The sequence below is a fragment of the Anopheles stephensi genome, chromosome X (genome assembly GCF_013141755.1).
Source record: "Anopheles stephensi strain Indian chromosome X, UCI_ANSTEP_V1.0, whole genome shotgun sequence".
Lineage (NCBI taxonomy): Eukaryota > Metazoa > Arthropoda > Insecta > Diptera > Culicidae > Anopheles > Anopheles stephensi.
The window spans coordinates 8,310,267-8,330,069 of record NC_050201.1 but is presented as its reverse complement, the minus strand read 5'-3'; the positions used below and the strand labels follow the sequence as shown (position 1 = coordinate 8,330,069).

At 42.4% G+C, this 19,803-nt stretch overlaps 1 protein-coding gene across 16 annotated transcripts in view; it reads left to right on the top strand.

Annotated features, from left to right (window-relative positions):
- Nucleotides 1-19,803, top strand: part of LOC118517412 (glutamate receptor ionotropic, kainate 2) — a 129,174-nt gene that overhangs the window by 22,749 nt on the left and 86,622 nt on the right. For all 16 annotated transcript variants that reach the window (XM_036063508.1, XM_036063506.1, XM_036063505.1 and 13 more), the window contains 2 exons: nucleotides 12,691-12,846; nucleotides 12,926-13,020. In XM_036063508.1, coding sequence (XP_035919401.1) covers nucleotides 12,691-12,846; nucleotides 12,926-13,020 — 251 coding nt within the window. The remainder of the gene's footprint in view (nucleotides 1-12,690; nucleotides 12,847-12,925; nucleotides 13,021-19,803) is intronic.

Here is a 19,803-nt window from a genome sequence, read left to right as displayed (position 1 = left end):
CACAACGCACGACCGAACTACGTCCGATCCGGGTTGCTCCGGTAAAGCCTCATACACGGCTAGGTACGTGTGGCATTGGTCATTCCAACGGCTATCAATCATACCGCCTCCATAACTGGTGTGGCTACTGTCGTGTGGTCCTGTCTGGAATCGGTAGCACGTAGTAGGTTGCTGGTTTAGGGCGAGAGTGAGACCCGCTTTAAGCACCCACTCTCGCTCTCGTTCAGCTTCCCAGAATGACAATCAACCTGATCACTTGCCGTGTTTCTGTGAAAACGATAACGGCACCTAGAGTACCTTTTTTGGGTGAAGTGTGGATCAAGTGGAGAGAGAGAGAGAGAGAGAGAGAGAGAGAGAGAGAGAGAGGGTTGTAGAGCCGTCTTGGGTGCTTTTGAATAATTGTACCTAAGACGGTGAGTGGACGATGATTGGCGTAGGGTAGGTTTTAATGATATTGATGCCTTTTTGAGCTAGTTCAGTAGCAAAACAAACCGTGCTCACAGTGTTCGATGTAAGGGAATCAAGCGAAGAATTAAGCTATCAAGCACAAAACTAAGAATAAAATTGGTTTGTGTTATTTTTGTATAAAATTGTTCACAGAATGTTTTTATGCAATATGTTACAGAGTCTTCCAAATTATTTTTTACCCTTTCGCATTAAGTTTTTGTTTCTCTGTAAGAGGTTTTGCCGGATTCCAGGGTAGTCTTTTATTGTATAATACAATTTGTAACACTTCTCTTTCAATTTTTTAATATTTATTCAGGACAATTAATTGATATCGTTTAGTATTAATAATATTGATAACGCTTTACAACGCAATTTGATTTTTAATATTACAAAAAACTTTACTTTTCTGTGTTGCTGTTTGGATCCGAAGTAAGAGGCAGCGCGTGTCCAGTTGTTAAAAATTGTGCTAGTTTAGCTGAGCCGAAGCATATCGGGTCAGCGAAACGTGTGTTTGTTTCGTGTCTTTTGATCCAGAAATTGACGGATACGGATTCCATATAACTACCACACATTCAAGTACAGAACATACCGGACTACAAAACAGGGGGTTTTATGGACATCGAATCACTTTATATATTTGGCAGTTCGAGGAATAGTCCAACAATCGGACCGGCATTCGAAATTAATTCCTGATAGTGCTTTTCCCCGTACGCAGGATTCACTCTCCAGCAACGGATAAAATCAAGCCACAAAGAGGCAGAATTGGCAGGCCAAAACCTTTCGAGGTTTTAATGTGCAAGGCGAAGAAAAGGAAGTACTTTGAGAAAGTCAATGTATTATCGAAGTCTTGAATTTAATAATAAAAAAAATCGTTGTTTATCGAATAGCATGGATGGAGCAACAAAAAAAAAAGATTTTAATTTAAATCATATACTGATTTTTTTCTAACTACAAAAAATTGCGAAATGAACCTTAAATTACATGAGAAATGTTTAAATTAATCATATTAATGGTATATTTGCATTTGGTTTGCCAACAATTTAGGTCAAAAGAACCGTTCCCCTGTCTTGAGGACTGAGTTTCCTACTGCGTGGATTCAATCAGTCTAAAAAGCGAAAACCTTGGCAACCCGATGGCGAGGCGTCAACGGTGCCGGTCATCATACGGCAGGAGCGCGATTCAAATCTCGTCTGGTTCGTTCCCCCATAGTGAGGATTACCTATCCAACTATGCGATAACATTATGCCAGAAATGGCAGGCATGACCCAAGAGGTCGTCAGGCCAAAGAAGAGAGAGAGAGAGAGAGAGAGAGAGAGAGAGCAGATTGTTTTTAAAAAAATATTTTACAAAAAGAACAGCATACAATTAGCGCAACAGTTTGTGATTTATTTACTGAAGATCACACTTAGTTTTGACCAGCATTGCGCATCTTACTTGCAAAAAAACGAATGTTTCCTCCTGTGAGGTTTGATACATGTTGCATGTTGATATTTTGCTGCTTCAGCATGAGCTCCAGGATACGAAATTCATTCGAATATTCTGGCTCGACAACATGTTTTCAACAGGATAAAATGTTACTTTTTTCCATATTTTAAAAATGAACAGGAGTCTTCAAATTAGAATGAAAGGTAACAAATTAAATAAATAAAAATTGGTTGGTTTGATAGTTTTGTTCGGCACTGTAATTGAATACGCGGCGGAACGAATGCGAAACATTCAAATGTCAATGAAACATGCGTCGACTGGTGCTAACGCTTCTGTGTGGGAGTGATTCATTACGTTGCAATTTTATATTTTTCTTTTACTCATGTATTTTGTTTATGACGATCACAAACACTCACACTCTAACCGAAGGACGTGAATTTAGCAATAAATGCAATTTTTGTTGTTGTTGTTGCTTTATCATGGAAATTTAATGTTTCACAATAAAACAACCGATGGGTGATGAGGCCAGTGGTGGGTGCGAGCTAGCAGGATCAAAACAATGGCACCAGAACCAGATTGAACCCTCCCCATCTCGGTTTAAAAGTGTAATCAACCCGGGTTGAAGGGTAACATTCCGCAGAAAGGTGGTGGTGGTGGTGCGACGAGGTTGGGTAGAAAATATTTGAAATCGCACCATAGTTGACGTCTGCCCGATTCAGCTTTTGTCAAGAGATACCTCAACCACTTGCTATGCTCGTGAATGGCTGATGAGGATGAGATTCGTCTGATGGATGGTCAAAATGTAGAGCAAAAAAAAAAACAAAGAATGGGAAAAAATCACACTCCCACCGACACCCTATAGAGCAAGATGGTGGCAAACCATTGGAGCGATAGCGAGAACGTGCTAGTGTGAGTATCATGCACACATACGCATCACACGCCCCATAACACCGGGCAGTCACCGTCCACCACCCTTAAGGATGGGTTGAGGTTTGAAATTAAAACGACAAACCTGACAGCTTGTACGGCACGGCTTGGTGAGGTGATGCACGACACGAGACAAACGTCACATTGACAATGACAAAGATATGGCCACCGACCGACCGAGCCAGGCCGAGCCGGGCTACACATTAGGTCCAGTCACAAGAGGTGTCAAGTGGGGGGTGGGTGTGTCGAAGCTGTAAGAAGAAGAGGGGCGATTATGGTGTTGGTGCCCAATTCATGCCATCATGCTCATCCAGCATCCAGTGCCAAGCCTTCGCTGATGGACAACCACCCTGAAAGCGACCGTTTTGTTGAAACGGCTTCTGTGTGCAGTCGTCGTTTTCGGGTCGTTCATCCCTCTTAATCTACGTCCGGCGTGTGTTTGCAGGACCGTGGCGAATAATTGCGAGCAATCGTTGCGACGATTGCGCTCTTCTGGATGCACCCGCTGGTGCCCGTGAAAGCAGTGCTTGAACGTGTCAAACCTTTGCCTGATGCATTATGAAGCGTGGTTGATAATACTTTCGGCTGCCACGAACTCGGACTGAAAAGGGGCGAATTGGGTTGGGGGGGATTGATGAAAGCAAAAACAGATCAAGGGATGGGGATGATTTGCATTTTTCAAAATTTTGAAACAAACTCTCACGCCACGGTCGCTACTACATTTGCTGTTATTGCCAACGAATAAAAAATCAGCATCAGGAATTTAACTCTAATCTCGAAAAAATAACAAACAATACCGCCAGGCCGTTCTTTATGAATAAAAAAAATACGAATAAACAAACAAATAGTTTGGGACTATTTTTAGTACGCTTTCTTTAGAACATATTTGCTGAACCTAGGCACGTTGTAGTCCTAAAACTTAGTTTTTAACTTTTTTTTCGTTGCGATGCTGTACACTCAGAGGTAATAGGGCACTAGGCGCCTCCATCTACTGGCCAACCAGGCGTCACCATCCACAAGCCACCAGGCGTCTCCATTAGCTTAGACTGGAAATGTGCAAAACGGACATTTAACTATTATGAATTCACGTTTTATGTTTTGCTAGGCCTCTGGCGAGAAGAAATAAAATTGAAAAAAAAATCCTTCGTGTACCACATCAGTATCAAATCAGGGCACGTAAATGCGGATGATTTCTGTATCTAAATACAAACGATTCTGTTCGAGCGAATCATCTACCGGAAGTGTACAGCGAGTGTCAAAACATGCAATACGTGACGATGTTGCTCTTTTTATTTAAAAGCATCTGGATGAAACAGAATGCGTCGAAAGCTTCTGTTTTTTTTTTTTGCAGCGTTCGATATTTTTTTGCATATGATTTTTAGGGTTCTTTAAGAGATGTTAGATCTACAAACTATATATTATTTTGTAAATGTACTTTTTCGGAACAATATTTAAAATAAATATTTTCCACGTTTCTTGAATGATTATACATCACTGGTGTAAGCTATCGTCATTAAGAGTTCTTGATCAAGCTTCTTTCAGTTGATGGCACTTTGGCACTGATTTTTATACTGATTGCATCCGTTTAACTCGGTAAGGTACAACTCATTCTCCATTCCTCCGTTTACGTGAGGCACTCTACTTTGTTTTAATTTTGGTGCTCAAAGCAAACAAACCGCCATAAGACAAACTAAAACTCTCAAGCAGACGCAAACCCCTATCAACAGTCCAGTGTAGTCCGTTTAGCTGCGGTCCGTATTTCCGTGATTACGATAAAAATAGCAAAAAGGCAACAGCCAGAAATCAACCACCAACCAACGGGTTTTCGGTGGCATTATCCTTTATTTTCTTCTGCTTAAAATAGAAACAAAAGTGTAAAGCAAACAAAGACGCGAGGTTAAGGGAAAAATCAAAGCAGTAAAAAAAATTCAGTTGAAACACGGTGACAAAAAGGAGTGTGTTTTTTTCTTCTTCTCTTCGGTCCCTTTTTCGGAGTGTTAATTGCTGCAATTTTCCGGCATTTAACACGAAACTCCTTGCAAAAGCCGTCAACCCTGGTTGGAAAATAAAACCCCGTCCAAAAATCCGAAAGCCTTTTTCGCGCCCGTACTGGACGGGCGTGGTGTGGCATTGTTTGCTTGTTTCATTATGGCAGATAAGAAGGAGTGCTTTGGTGTTGTGTGTTTTTTTATAATGCTGGTCCTTTATCAGGTGCCACACAATCTATTCCCTAGTCTAGGTAATTTCTCCGGGGCACGCGAAGATAATGCGAGACTTGACGAGGTGAGCGAAAGTAATTGACATTTGACTTGTTAATTCGTGGAAATGCGAGAAAGCAATGATAAATCAGTTTGCTTGGGGAGAGGTTGTAAAGAATGGTGCCCTTATCTGTTTATCTTCTGCTTAAGAAGCAGCAAAGCCTTATCAGTTAAACTTCACTGGAAGGAATAATAGATTACGTAATGCGGATGGCATTCTCTAGTTTCTTTGTGCGCTTGTGCCCTGTACTTCACTTCTTAGCGAAATCAGATCAGAGAAAGAGTAATGATCTCATGAGCACCCACCTGATGGATGGGTGTGTCTATCAACCGGGCACACATATCAAACCGCAAATCAACACTATCGAACCTACCGGTCCAGTCGTTCGATTGCTCGACCACGCTTGTAATATGCTAATTGAAGTGTCAATTTCATTAACTGAAATGGTGCTGCTACCGCAGCACGGACTAACCACTCCGCTACCAAACCTCTTCAACCGACGCCTGCACAGCGTCCTACCGTACGGGCAAGAACAATCGTAATTGCTTTTAAAGCAATCGGCTGTACCTCTTCGCCTGTTTGGCTGTCCATCTATGGCCTGGGAGAGAGAGAAAATGAATTTTAATCTGATAATGGAAAATTATCACCCCTTTCGACCGTCAGCGCGTGACGTGCGGGTACGTCTGCGACATGGGGTTTTTTTTTACTAGAACGAAAACAGTCCACGCGCGTTCAGCGTCCGGTGTATTGGTCGAGTGAAGTGTGCTTGAGAGTGAGCGATAAAGAAAGTTCGGACGTTAAAGTACCAGTTAAGTAGTGCAGAAATGGTGGGAATGAAAAATGGACGTTGCTTGTTTGTTATCACTTTGATTATTAATAAACTTTATAATGGTAGATATAAAAGAAATTTTCTCATAATTTTTCAATTCAGTCGAATACAAGTACTTTAAAAGTATTTCAATATTTTTAATGTGCAGTTATTATGTTCTAGTTCTGAATTTCTCCATTGACAGACCAAATTTTCGTTTTCTATATAAAATTTTATGAGGCACCAGGCGCTTCCATCAAATAATTTGCAAAACATACCAGGGATCGGCACAATGTTTTTAGAAAACTTTAGATAATTAGAATTAAATTGAAAATTTATTATTTGTGTTTTATTTTGTTTTCGGTTAACGTCGGTGAAATGTGGAATTACCGTATTAGTCCAATGAGAAGAAAAAAATCACCAGGCGCCTCCATGGGAATGAATAAAAAATATTTGGAAATGAATATATTCGGATTCGAATTTCACTTCATCTATAAATAAATATGATATTCCATAGTAGAATATCTACTTGACAGTGGTGCGGAATAGAGAAACCTCTGTTATTTGCATAAAACAGACCACTGAGTATTATTGTTGATATTCTAATAATACTTTTGCTGGCTTTTCATTCCCTCCATCCACTTGCCATCACCGCACCGTGATGAGCACCTCATTTCTGCACCATGAAATCGTTGGAAACCACTCTCGCTTCCCCCGTTCACCCCCCCCCCTGCTATGCTTGGATGCCCGATGGCGTTGACGAATGCGAATTGGATTCTCTTCATTTCCGGTCCCGGTCTCTGCAGCAGCCAGAAGAGGCGGAAAGCGAGGGATGAAACGGGAAAGGAAAGAAGCGAGACGGAAAAAGGATTCGTAGCGTTCACAGGCCGCCCGTCATTTACAAGCATTCACGCAACCCGAGCCCATCGTTTTCATCTCGAGCAATTCCGGCATTCCCTCTGGTTCCGTGCATACGAAATCTCGTACTCAAGATTCGATATCCTGGGGAGTTTGGAGGAATAGTATGGGTACGCTGGTGCGGGTGGGCCGTACCGGTCGCTGTGTTGATTTATGCTATGCTATGATCGTGTAGTGACAAGCAAGAACAAGAAGCAAATAGTGAAAAAAAGAAAGCTAGAAATGGGGAAACACAAAAGACGATACTTGAAAGCAAAGAAACATCTAGAGTTTGTAAATTTCAGCGTAAAATCGGGAAAACACAAGGAAAATCAATCGATGATTTGGCTTTTGTGGTGAATGCGAGCAAAATTAAATTGTTTCAAAAAGATAGATAGAGAGAGAGAGAGAGAGAGAGAGAGAGAGAGAGAGAGAGAGAGTGAAATATGTATTGAATTTGTTGTTAGATTGTGATGCTATCCTTGAGCTGCATTAAAAAAAACAATAACTCTTCGTCTTTTATTTACAGTGAGCGAAATTAAAAATAGCATCATCATGTTTTGTAACTATTTTTAAAACTAAGTTACCTGAGATATATTTTTTTTTAAATCTTAATAAGGTTTTTGACACAAATCATGCTTAAAGTAAAAAGCGTTCACCAGTGATTGTTTCACCCGGTTTCAGAAGTTCGTAGTAGATGATGCCGACCTGGTCCCACCAAATACTTAGCATAACTGTCGAGCTATGGATGTTCGTCCGAGCTGATGATGATGAGGTATTGACCGGGGAATCTCCATGTTTTTTGGCACTCCGGTTGGCTGAACAAAATCCTCTTCTCGTCTCCCGTCACGATTCTGTGCAGGAACCCCTTTCTGTTGTGCCGATGGACCAGCAATTCACTCCTGACGAGTCTGCGTTCAATGTTCCACCGCTTCAACTCGTCTAGTATCCATTTGCCCTTCTTCTGTATCATGCCTAACGCGTTCAGACGTGATGATATGGCCTGACGAGTAGCACCAAGCACGGTTACAAGCTCTTCCTGCGTTTGGTTGTGATTTACCTCCAGTAAAGCCGTCAATTCTTCATCGGCGAATGATTTGGGCCTTCTTTCACGTTTAGCATCCTCCATAGCAAAATCATCGCTTCGAAAGCGTCCGAACCAATCTCGATACCTTGTTATGCTTAGAGCAGCATCGCCGTAAACTCTCGAAAGCTCTCGATGCGCTTCGGCTGCCGTTTTCTTCGTTCGAAACAAAAACAGCAACGCATATGGCGCTTATCCGGCTCAAAATCAGACATTTTCAAAGACTAATCTCTTTACGCAGTTCGATCATGTCATTCCCAAACTTTATTAAAAACGTTTGTAAACGTCAAAATCGCGTCACAGCCCCATCGAATTCAAAACGGCCGTTATTTATTTGCGGATCTAATTTTTTCCCGACGACATTGAACCGCTTCGAGCTATGGCGCTTTATGAAGCTGAACTGACCGTGTCTTCGAGGCAGCTTCAAGTTCGTTTGTTGGTTAAAAGAATATAGTGCACATGACTTTTGTTGAAGTGTACTTTTTTTTCGTGTGTGAAACGAATATGTTTCACGAACGTGAAACATTCGTGATGAAACGCACTACATCAATAAAACGCCATTTCGCAAATCATTTCAAGCTAAGTAAGCGTGTTGGAATAAAATATAATGAAAAGGGATAAGAGAAAATGTCCAAAAGCATAATAATTGTGAATAGAAATCTTTGTTTAGTAAAAAAAAACGGCAGAAAACAAGCGTATGTTCCCGATTCCGGTTGCCGCACAATCACTGAATGCGCCTGTGCTCGGTGGCTATGAATGTGATAATTCCAATGGGAGTCAGCGCTTTCAAAAACCCTCATCGAGCGACTATTGTGCTCGACTATTGTTGATTTTCCTGTTCGGGTTGTTTTTCTTGTGTTTGTGTGTACTTGCTTACTTATTTTTCTTCCTTCCTTCAAAACACGTGCCGTATACGTGATACATCATAAGCACACGTACGAACAGGGTAGAGGAAGAAGTTGTACTGGTAGCTATAAAACAGACGAAAAAAAAAGACCCGTAGTCAACCGAATCATCAAAACCGATCGAAAGTAGTGATGGGTGGGTCGACCAGTGAACCCATCACTACGAATCGGAATGGTTCGAGTGGTGTTCCTAGATCCGACGAGTTTGGGCCCGTTCTGCGAGTTCGGTCTAGTCCATGGGTTCAAGGAGTTTGGGTCAAACCATAGAACTCGTTGTTTCAGTAAAACGACACGAACTCTTCAAACTCACGGCTCGTCCTAGACTCATGGCACCTACAGGCCGAACTCGATTCTGTGAAAAGAGTTGTATAACCCATCACTAATCGAAACAACAATCCATTCCACCGAAAGAAGAAATAAAAATAATGACGGAAGGAACTAGAAAGAGAATTTTTTTATGAAAAAAGGAAAAACCCAAAACTTGTTCGATCACAGAAACGGCGCTTCGCCTAACGTGAAAAACGATGCTCATTCCATTCCACACACTCACACACTGTACCACACGTGAACACCAATATAACTTGCTACAATTGTCACCCGGGACTGGTCTGGACCCTGCCTGAAGGATGCTTTAACGAAGTACACGAAGCAGGAAGAAAGGCTGCCCGAGAAGGTTCAAATCCCCGAACGATTGTCCGATATTGACGTTGTGCAATTCTACCGACCGGGCGGGCTTAATGCCCAACGGAAGGAAAAAGGTTAGATTGCTGATACGCTCCACACCTGCTGGCATTCATCGTTTAGCTTTAAGGGAAAAAGGTTGAGCAGGAAAATCTTAGCCCAAGTACTAACTATTCTCCAAAAAACCAACCGATGGCAGTTTCACCATCGAGAAAGACTAATTCCTTTGCGATCGAGAGAGAGAGAGAGAGTGAGAGTTACTGTTGTAAAGTAGTATCTGGCTCTTGTGTGAATTAAAGTTTTCCGGTTAGGAGCTTGCAATGCCGCCGGAGCTGTCAGATGCGATCGGTGCGCTTGGCGGAATGGTTTCTGCGTAAATCAAAACTCTTCGCCCGAAACTGCACTGTAATGGTTTTGTGCCAGCCGTTGATAAAGTTTGCTTGGTTGCTGCTTGAGGCTTGCTAGCTTTTCAGTGATGATAATGTAATTACTTTTGAATCTAGTGTTGTGTGAGAGGTTGGCTGTGGTTTTCGAGAAGCGGGTTTAGACTTCTGAAGGGATTTATTGGAAATCTTGTGCTTTTGGTGCATGTCGATGAGCTAGCCAAAGCCGGAAAACTTTCTTTCCAAAACCACTGTACTGCTTTTAGACATAATTAACTGACAAGTAGTTTTGGAGCTTTGGAGTGTATTGTGCACGCGGTTTAGTGGTCTATCAGCCTAAAGGTATGCAATGCACAGTTTTTACGATAGCAAACCTTTCAGTGTGGTAATATCTCAAGAATTGATTTAAGTTTTATTGTAGTTCCTACAATGCCTTCATAAGATATGTTAATTAATTCAGACTAATTCTATGTTTGGTATATCTTGGAGATATTTCTTGTGTCTCCTAAACCGATATCTGTGTTAAATCGATTCAAGATAATTGCTCTGATACTCATAGACTCATTGCTAAACCAACATTCATTATTCGTGTAACTAGGGATTTCGGGAATCCTCCCAGGTATTGTCTACGGACATTGTACTGCATGCTTTAGTGCTCTATCTTCGAGTATGTCTGTGTCTTTTGGTGTCCTTCTGCTATCGCAGGCTAGCTAGGTTCAAAAGCATTCAAAAGGCGCCTATAAACGCATCTTCGATTCTTAAACCTTGGTACCGTAAGACCTACGACGACTTGAGATTTGGTCTTGACTCAATAAGCCAAAGAAGTCATATGGCTTGCTTTGCAGGATGCTTGTTGCTTAGGTTAACAAAGTCTTCAAACCTTTTCTCCTCCGTTGGTTTGTTCCTACACGATTTCTTCGTCTAAGAGGTCTTCCGGCTTTGCAGAACGCTTAGACTGTTACTGATGATCGTATTCCTTCATGTTTCTGATGGTGCATCAACTTTTGCTTTATCTTTACTTTCAATTCCTCTTTATTTCATTTATTTATTTTTATTTGCGCCTTAAGCTACCGATGAGGTTTTTTTTCATGTTGAATTGAATTTGGGAAAATAAATTTAAAAATCATAAAGTAAGTTTAATGTTGCATCATGAAAACAGATATTCTAAATAAATTATTGATTGAACAAGAAAAGAATACAGCTCAGCTACAGGGTTGAGGTTAGTTTTGATGTGATGGATTGCACTTTATTCCGAATTTCTATGCGAAGTATATCGCTCCACGTGCTTTGAACAAGCTATGTTTTCAGCGCGTTCGATCTTCACACCTAGTTCTCTCAGATCTCTCTCGGTTGGATCGGTTGATCACCTGATCCAACTTGCCCTAACTAACAACAAAGTTATTCACTTAGTTTTGACCGGGGAGTGAATTTACTTCTGTATCTGACACAAAGATTGCGCCAGGATCATTACAAATTTGGCCAAAATGGATACCTTCTTTTTAACTTGGATTTTCAGTTGATATCGAAAAGCATCCATTCTTTTTGTAGGCTCCTTCGATGTAATGGTAAACAATGCTAGCTGATATGGAAACGGTTTCAGATGACAGGGGCATCAATTTCCTTTTATTATCCGTGCGCTGACAGGCCGTTTACAATAGCATCAGCTACTATAACAATATTATCTGGCAACTTCACAATGAAAGGAGCGTACAGAGAGGCGATCTGGATGGGATTTACACCCGGTCCTCCCGTGTAAAGCCGGCACCGCTATCACTTAGGCTACCGGACCACCGGATGATCTGGTCTTCTAACTTACCAAATAATGAATAGTTAATCTTAAGACAAGATGGCTTTTTTCTTCTTTCCTGCCCTAACAACGTCGGAACAACGTGGAAGGTCATGCCTTCCATTTCTGGCTTACTAGACTTATCAGAATACACCAATTAGTATGATAGTTAGTCCTTACTAAGGGAGGACGGCCCAGATGGGATTTGAACCCCGGTTCTGCCATGTGAAGACCACCGCCGCCATCAAACGTTTGCAAAATCTCAATTAGAAATAGATATCTTGTACACATCGCATATGTCATGTATTTGAAGCAGTGAGTAGTATTGCATATCTTTAGGCGCTTCGTGGAGATCTAAATATACAAGTGAAGAAAACTCAGAGTCAAAACTGCATCGTCCAACAATCGTATATAGAAGTTTTCACACACACATACACACACACACACACACACACACACACACACACACACACACACACATACAGACACACACACTAGTCAAAATTATGCCAGTGTTATGACAACGGCTTGGGTGGTAAACGTTAGCTAGGTTTCTTGGCATTTTCGACCACAAAAAAAGAAAATAAAAGGCCACAACCAAATAACTTCATATGCAGAGAGAGCGAGAGAGAGAGAGAGAGAGAAAGAAAGAAAGAGAGAGACAAAGAGTGAGTGTATCGTTATTTTGTGCCCAAGACAATAGCTTGTGTCCTTCCATTGTCCCTCTCCATCCTCGCATTTGCTGCTAACGAAGACAAGGAGACCACTTGTCTTGACTGTGGCTAAAGCTGGGTGAGTTTTGGGGCAATAAAATTAATTGGAATTTTTGAACCAACTAGTCTCACCAACCAAGGTGTCTTGAGCACCGAGTGGGTTGTACTTTTATGAAGCTTTTGCCCTCCCACAAAACACTCTCCACACTCGATGCGATTCGTTTAATGCGGTCATGACCCTCCCCCGTGGGGGGTTTCTGTCTGCTTCCAACACCCCTTTAGTTTTGCTTTACATTTGCCTTTCGCCTGTTTTTTGGCGTGTCTAACTAATCAGCTTTGTTACTGTGTTTTTATTTTTTTCGTTTCCTTCACCAGGTGGACTCTTCCATCCCGACGACGACCATCAGGAGATTGCATTCCGGTACGCGGTGGAAAAAATCAACTCCGACCGAACGATACTGCCCCGGTCCAAGCTGCTGGCCCAGATCGAGCGAATTTCACCGCAGGACAGCTTCCTCGCATCGAAGCGCGGTAAGTTTTCCGCGATCCAGCCTGCTGACGTCAAACACTGACGAGCTGTTTTGGGCTTTTTTTTTTGTCTCATCCACAGTGTGCCACTTGCTGGGTGTAGGTGTTGCTGCCATCTTCGGACCACAATCGTCACACACTGCCAGCCATGTGCAGAGCATTTGCGATACGATGGAGGTAAGTTTTCAATGGGCCAGAATCCCGCACAGGTCGCGTGGTGTGTCTTACACGGCACGTTCCATCCAGCTGCTCGATTTGTTTCAATCGGTCGGCAAACAGTGGTATCGGTACCGTGCAAATACACTTCACTTTACAGTGCTGTCGAAAATCTGTTACTCCACTACGGGCCAGCTACGAGGTTTTCTTTTTCAGCTTTCCTATTCTTTCGGGGCTGTTGTTGTGCTTGTTGTTTGCTGCTTTGAGGTACTTTTGTAAATATTGGCTGAGAAAAGTGTGCCCTTCAGCGGAGAGCATGTGGCGGACGGTGCTAGATCAACACAAAGTGACGAAATTGTCTGTGTGTATCGGTTCTTGTGAGGGAAAGTGTATTTGTGCTCCATCGAAAGTTAAGTTGTGAACGATCATACGGTTACAAGTACTCGGAGCATTACTGTAAACTCGTGTACAAGAGGGCGTCTGTCACGATAAATGTCTCGGGGGCTCTTTATCAAACAGGGGATGTTTTTTTGTACTGATCGATAGCCATTTTGAAAATTCTCTATTCTCCAAAATGCAATCCTCAAAGGAACACCATGAGCATTGTACAGCTTATCGGAAGCTCTTAACTAGCTTCCAATGACACAATTGATATTGTTAAGCAATTATAAGGATGAAATTGCTCTACTCCTACTTTGCATGCAGTTATCAAGTTTGTTTACTCCTTGTAGGAAATTACTCATTGTGTGTCAACCTTAAAATATATTTTTTAAAAGCTGCTAAAAACACAAATATGTAGCTCACTTATAAATATAAGTTACTGATTTACCCTAACTACAAGTAAACTCAACCGTAAACTCTCAATTAGGCAAGCAAAACAGCACAATGCTATGATTTGTTTTCTCATAAATTTAAGAAATAGTCTCAATTTTAATGCTAAAAACTAGTCAAATGACACTTTTATTAGGACAGATTTAATGTTTGCTCTGTCACTTTGTGGTTCGCAGTATCGAATTGTGAGTTTTCGATGGCAAATTGTTACTTAACGAGAATAATCAGGCACTTTGTGATGATTGACAGACTATTTGAACTATTTTTTTAAAGCATTCAATATATATTTTTTCATTTTACTCATGAAAAAGACAGAGAAAAACATTAGCATCAAAACTGAAGTGCTGTCGCTTCTTTAAAAAATAATTAAACTGAACACTGTTTTTTATTGACATGGCTTATTTTTAAATTTAATTTTATATGACTTGTAAATCAATGCCAATTAAACAATTCGTGTACAAATTCCGGCGCTTTAAGATATCCGATTGGCTGTGAAGCCATTGAACAAGAAATAAATGCTCAATGGAGGCGCCTAGTAGTTGGTGATTGTTTTGCGAGTAAACTGAAAAATCAATTTCTTACCTATCAATGACAACGTAAAACTTAAATTGTTGACCCTTTTTAAGCCTTCATCAAAAACGTTTGCAAAAAAAAGGAACTTAATCACTGAAAAATCTAACCAGATTCAACCGCTTTTCTTCTCGTGGGAAAATGCCCACGCGTAGCGAATGGCCGGGCGGTGATGTGATGTCATTGCGGTGTCATTGCAGGTGTACCACAAGCAAACGATACACACCACAAACACACCCACACACGTCAGCCTGCTGCCTTACAATTTCTCACCGTGAACTCGTGTCTCGTTGAGTTGTGTTGTTATGTTGGCGCGGTGGGTAGGATAGACGGGGAAAATTTATTTCGTCGCTCGTTCCCAATAAGATGCTCTGCAGGTGTGTATGGTACGGTTCTTTGCAAAATTCGCTGCTGGTCGGAGGTCGAATGTCAGCAGTTAGGAAGCACACATACCCAAGACACATACAGGGAGACCCGAAAGCCGACCGGACGTACGTGCGGCTGCACGGCAAGATTGGGATACCATTTGCATATCAATAAATATTTTTCCACCACTAGAACCTACCCGAGCAGACCACGGGACGGGCAGTGCGAGCAAGCGTTCATCATTGGGGATTCTGTGAGGATGGCCACTCACAACCAATAACTCATGACGGTAGGGCCGGGTTTGGAAGCGAGAGTGAAAGAGAGAGAGAGAGAGAGAGAGAGAGAGAGAGAGAGTTTCATCAAGCAGCGCCATCTGTCGGGATTGCTATTTTCCACCGGTGCAGTGCTCCCATCACACACACTCACCTTGCGATGTTGGTTGGTTAGTTGGTGCAAGGCTGGAAAAATATCCTCCTTGCCGCTTTTATCGTTATACAGCATGTGTGCGTGTGTGTGTCTGTGTTGTTTTTTTAAACTTATTCTCCTGTTCCTTTGCCAGCTGGTTCGCTCGGCTGATTGAATGCCGTGCCGAGCAATTTCGTCAAGCGAAGGCTACTGTAAGTTTCGCAAAGCGAGCGAACCGCTGCAACCGGACGTCAGTGTGCTGCGACATTTGACTTCCAATTTGGCCACAGTTGCGAAGGGAGGAGAAGAGGGGGTAAAGGAAGGGGAAGAGTGGATCCGATCAGTACCATCTTGGGACGAAGGTTCCGAATTGAATCATCTTCCGTCGGTTGGGACGAACGGTGGACACAGCTGTCGAAGGCGCACTGGCAATCATAATCGGCTTACCGCAACCGATTCTTACTGGTCCATCCCGCTTCCCAGCCAGCAAGCCAGCAGCCGTGAAATTGCTGCTCGTTGGCGCTTCTCGTGCAGACCGCCAACCTTCAGCCTCTAGGGGGTTTGTTGGCCAAGGGTTGTTGTTGCTACTGCTATTGCTCATGCAACTTCCGTCGTTCTAAGTGCTTCGGCCATTGTCATTGTGAGTTTGAAGGGGTGGCGAAAAAGGGATGGAAAAAGAAAGAAAGAGAAGGCAAGGGAAGGATGGGACGAGGAAAAGGGAAATCCGTTCATCGGGTTAAGATTCCGTCATGCTTCGTTACTCGTTGCATCAAGGGAATTTCGCATTCCCCACTCACCCTTCACCCTCTGATTCGGTAAGGTGGAAAAATGATTCTCTGGAAACATAAATTTTCCCTCCTCCCACCTTCTCACTGTATTTCTGTAGATTGTATTGAGAACCGTCTCCACCTCCTGCTTAATGAGCGGATATGCAGACGAAAGGGACGAGACAACATTCGCACAAAACTGGCGACGATACTTGACAGACATCGGATCGGGAGCGAGGGGGGTGAGGTTTTTGGTATGGTAGTAAATTAGCCATGAAATTAGGTCCCTTGCAAGCTGTCCTTTTGCTCTACTGGCGGTGGTGTGTAAAGTTGCGATTGAGGCATAATAATCATCCCCAGCATCAGACCAAGCAGCAGCATTCGTGTTGGAATGCTCTTGCCAAGGCGTCAACTAGTTGCGTGATGCAACAACACTCACACCCGGATGAAAGACCGACCAAGAAAGCTGATAAGCAAACCCCCCCCCCCTCTCTTCCCACTCCCGTCTCACCACCCTCCCCCTCAAACCGAACAAACGAAAGGACTGGACCGAAAGCAGGACCAAGATTAATGAAGTCCTAAATAGGGGAATCGTGTGAAATGTTTCATTCCAAGCGAAGGTTTTTTTCTCGTTTGTTTCGCTCTAGGAAGGCGAAAAAGGAGAGAGGAAGATAGAAATAAAGCTCGCGAGGAAAAAACCACCCCCACCTTCTTCTCACCCCTTTTTCTTCCACTTTACCTCAGGCAACTTGTGTGCTTTTGCTTGTGAAATCTTGTGCTTCGGTGTGCTTTAAAGCACACACACACACATCAAACACAAAAGGGACGAAAACAAACCTCTAAACCAACAAACAAAATGGCTACAAAAATGGAACAAAAAAAACTCCTTCCCGAACGGAGGTTTTCGGTTGGTACGCTTGCCTAACATGCCAGCGACAACTCGAACCGGCTTCCCGGTCGGCATGAATAATTAACCAATCAAAAACAAGCAGCACGAAAGCAGAAAGTAAAACTGCTGCTGCTGCTGGCTGGAAAAGAAAAACTAAGCCGGCAAAATCTGGCACCCGGGTGGGTTTTGTAGAGCAACCGCACAAAGAAAGGTGAAGCGAGTAACTTTTGCCTTAGCCCCCGCAGAAAAGCTGGTTTTGATTTCATCTTCATCGGTTTCGAGTCTTAGTTTATTTTCTCCTCCGGAATGCCTTGCTTCGTGAGGGGCAGGGAAAAGGTGAGCAAATTTTCATTTTCTTACGGCAGCGGAAGGAAGAAAAATATCTGTGTGTGTGAGAGACTCATTTCACGGTTACTCAACCCATTTATCTTCACACGTCTGGTTGCGCGAGTGCGAGACAACGCACGACCGGGACCAGACTGCTTTAATGAGTTTTAAGTATTAGGTCGATCCTGTTCGTCACAGATCGAAGGGGTCGTCCACGAATTACGTTACGATGCAAGAAACTAGCATTCCAAATTTAGCCTTTCTCTATTTCATCTTTATTACACAGTCTCACGCTAATTTTACTGAAGTTTAAAGGTGTGACTTCTCCCAGTTATGGCTTCACTTGGAGTCAAGGCAGCAGATAATGGCAGATTGAGACATCTGAAGATAGGAATACCATTGAAACCTAAAAAGATTATTGCCGTGATAAGAATAAACTGATGGCACTGGTCTTTCATGCCTTTGAAATTATAAAATGGAGGCTTCCGAGCGACTGACCTACGCTGATGGCTGAAATCGTGCAGTAGTTGGCAATGTATTGAATAAAATCAGGAAATTCAAATTCAGGTTCCAGAAATAAAGTTTCTTGTTTAAGATACACGCAGATTTTTATTGTAATAGTGTAGATTTTTAATATGTTTTTATATTCTTACAGCGTGCATAGTTAGCCAGATTGATCCGGTGGATTCGAGCGATCTTAAATAAGAACAATGTAGTTTTGGTCTGCACGCAAAACCGACCAACCCTTTACGGGTGATATCCAGCCAAACAAAAACCAGAAATGGCAGGGCAAGACCTGTCAAAGTTTAAAGGTTTAAAGTAATTTCATCCATACGAAAATTAAAAACAAGCATTTTAATGGAACATAATTGATCAAATAAGGTTCAAATGATCAGAATAGCATTACAGGCACAGTTGTTATTCCGCATACTCTCTCTCTCTCTCTCTCTCTCTCTCTCTCTCTCTCTCTCTCTCTCTCTTCTTGACCTGAAGACCTCTTAGGTCATGCCTGCCATTTCTGCCTTATTAGACTTCATGCGATATCACGTAGTTGAGAAGTCAGTCCCCCGTCAGTCAGTCAGTGTTAAGTCAAGCCAAGCCAATCAAAACAAGCTGAGACCTATCGAGTTTGGGAAAACGACGACAGAATATTTGTATGGATAAAATGTTTGAGTCTTTCAAGATTCCAAAACGAACTCTACAAAAATATTTAAGCTCTTATTGGGTCTTTCCGTGCGGAGATTTCCCATGTTGGCCACATATTAATTCGATAAATTTATTAAAAACATCTAAAGAACGATGCTGAGTTTTTTTGGAGGATTTAAGGCTTTTAGCTGCGTGTCCCAGATCGATTTAGAGGTAGTAAGGCAGTTAATGTCAGTTTTTAACCAGGATAGAAACTAAGAATCGCCCAGGAAGTTGGATTCCTTCTCAATCCCTCTGGATGAACTCACAAAGAAGGTAAAGAAGCAGAAGAAGGTTACCTTTGTTAGGTTATTATTATTGGTGACTTAAGCAAAATAGCCTTGAAATTTCTTGAGAACATCGGCTCCGTTTAATGATAAAAGTTTAACTTACTAACTCATTGGGTGCTACAACCGCTTCGTGGTCTTGGCCCACCAGAGAAGTCCCCCGAACTTCTGGTAGACGCATCAACGCCATCACTTCTTTTCATTTTGGACCTACCTTTTTGGTCCTCTGTCCGTGTGGATGGCGAGTCTAATAGGCTGCGCAATGGTTAGATCACTGCACAGCTCAAAGAGCAAACATCCTTGTGTGCAATTTCATTTCGAAAGCTGGTCGAGAGTGTTTCGTCAGTTTTGGACAGGGTCCATATGTAACTATAAGGGCTGTAAGAGTTTTATGCAGTGCTAGGACTTTTATCCTTGGACAGAACGTTACGTAATGTAAGGATGACCACAGAGCGTAAAAAAGTCCACCAGTTGCGTTCTAAGCCTGCTAATCAACCTAACCGTAGCTGGTTGCGTATCAGACTATGTTTCCCGAATTGCCTAACGTAAGGCGCATCCTGACGAGCGTTTTCTGTTCTTGCTTGCCCTTTTGAGCGCCATAAAACAGAGACACCTTGAGCAGTAATTGCTTGTATGTGTATAATTCTTCGCGAGAACTATTAACACAACCCAAGAGCGTTGTTCCACCGTTAAAGCTCCTAGTCCTCTTCAGCCTCATTATTTGTCATCATTAAAAATGATAATTTTTCGTCCCATTTTCCTCTCTTTTTTACGCGTTTGCCCATCCCGTCACAAATGATTCTTCATTGCGCATACGGCTGTGCTGGAGTGCTGCTTCAAAGTTGATGGCAAAGTATTTACAGGCGTAAAAATGAAACCGCGTGGGTAGAATTACAGACTCGGGACGGTTGTTCTGGTGCGGCATTTTTTTCCTTCAACCAACCTCGACTTCTTCGGTTGCATTTGGACTCGTCTCGGGTGGAGTTTTGAATTCATATTTCCCCCGTTTTTTTTTTTTTTTTGGCTATCTCATTCCCACCGCTTGAAGGTGCCCCGTCAGGATGCGAGAGATGATGGGAGGATGGGTAAATCCTTTTCGCAGGCTTGCCCGAGTGGGATTCGGTTGGATCTGTAACACTCGGCAGCGAAGGTTTTTGGCGTACGCAAAAGTTAAACT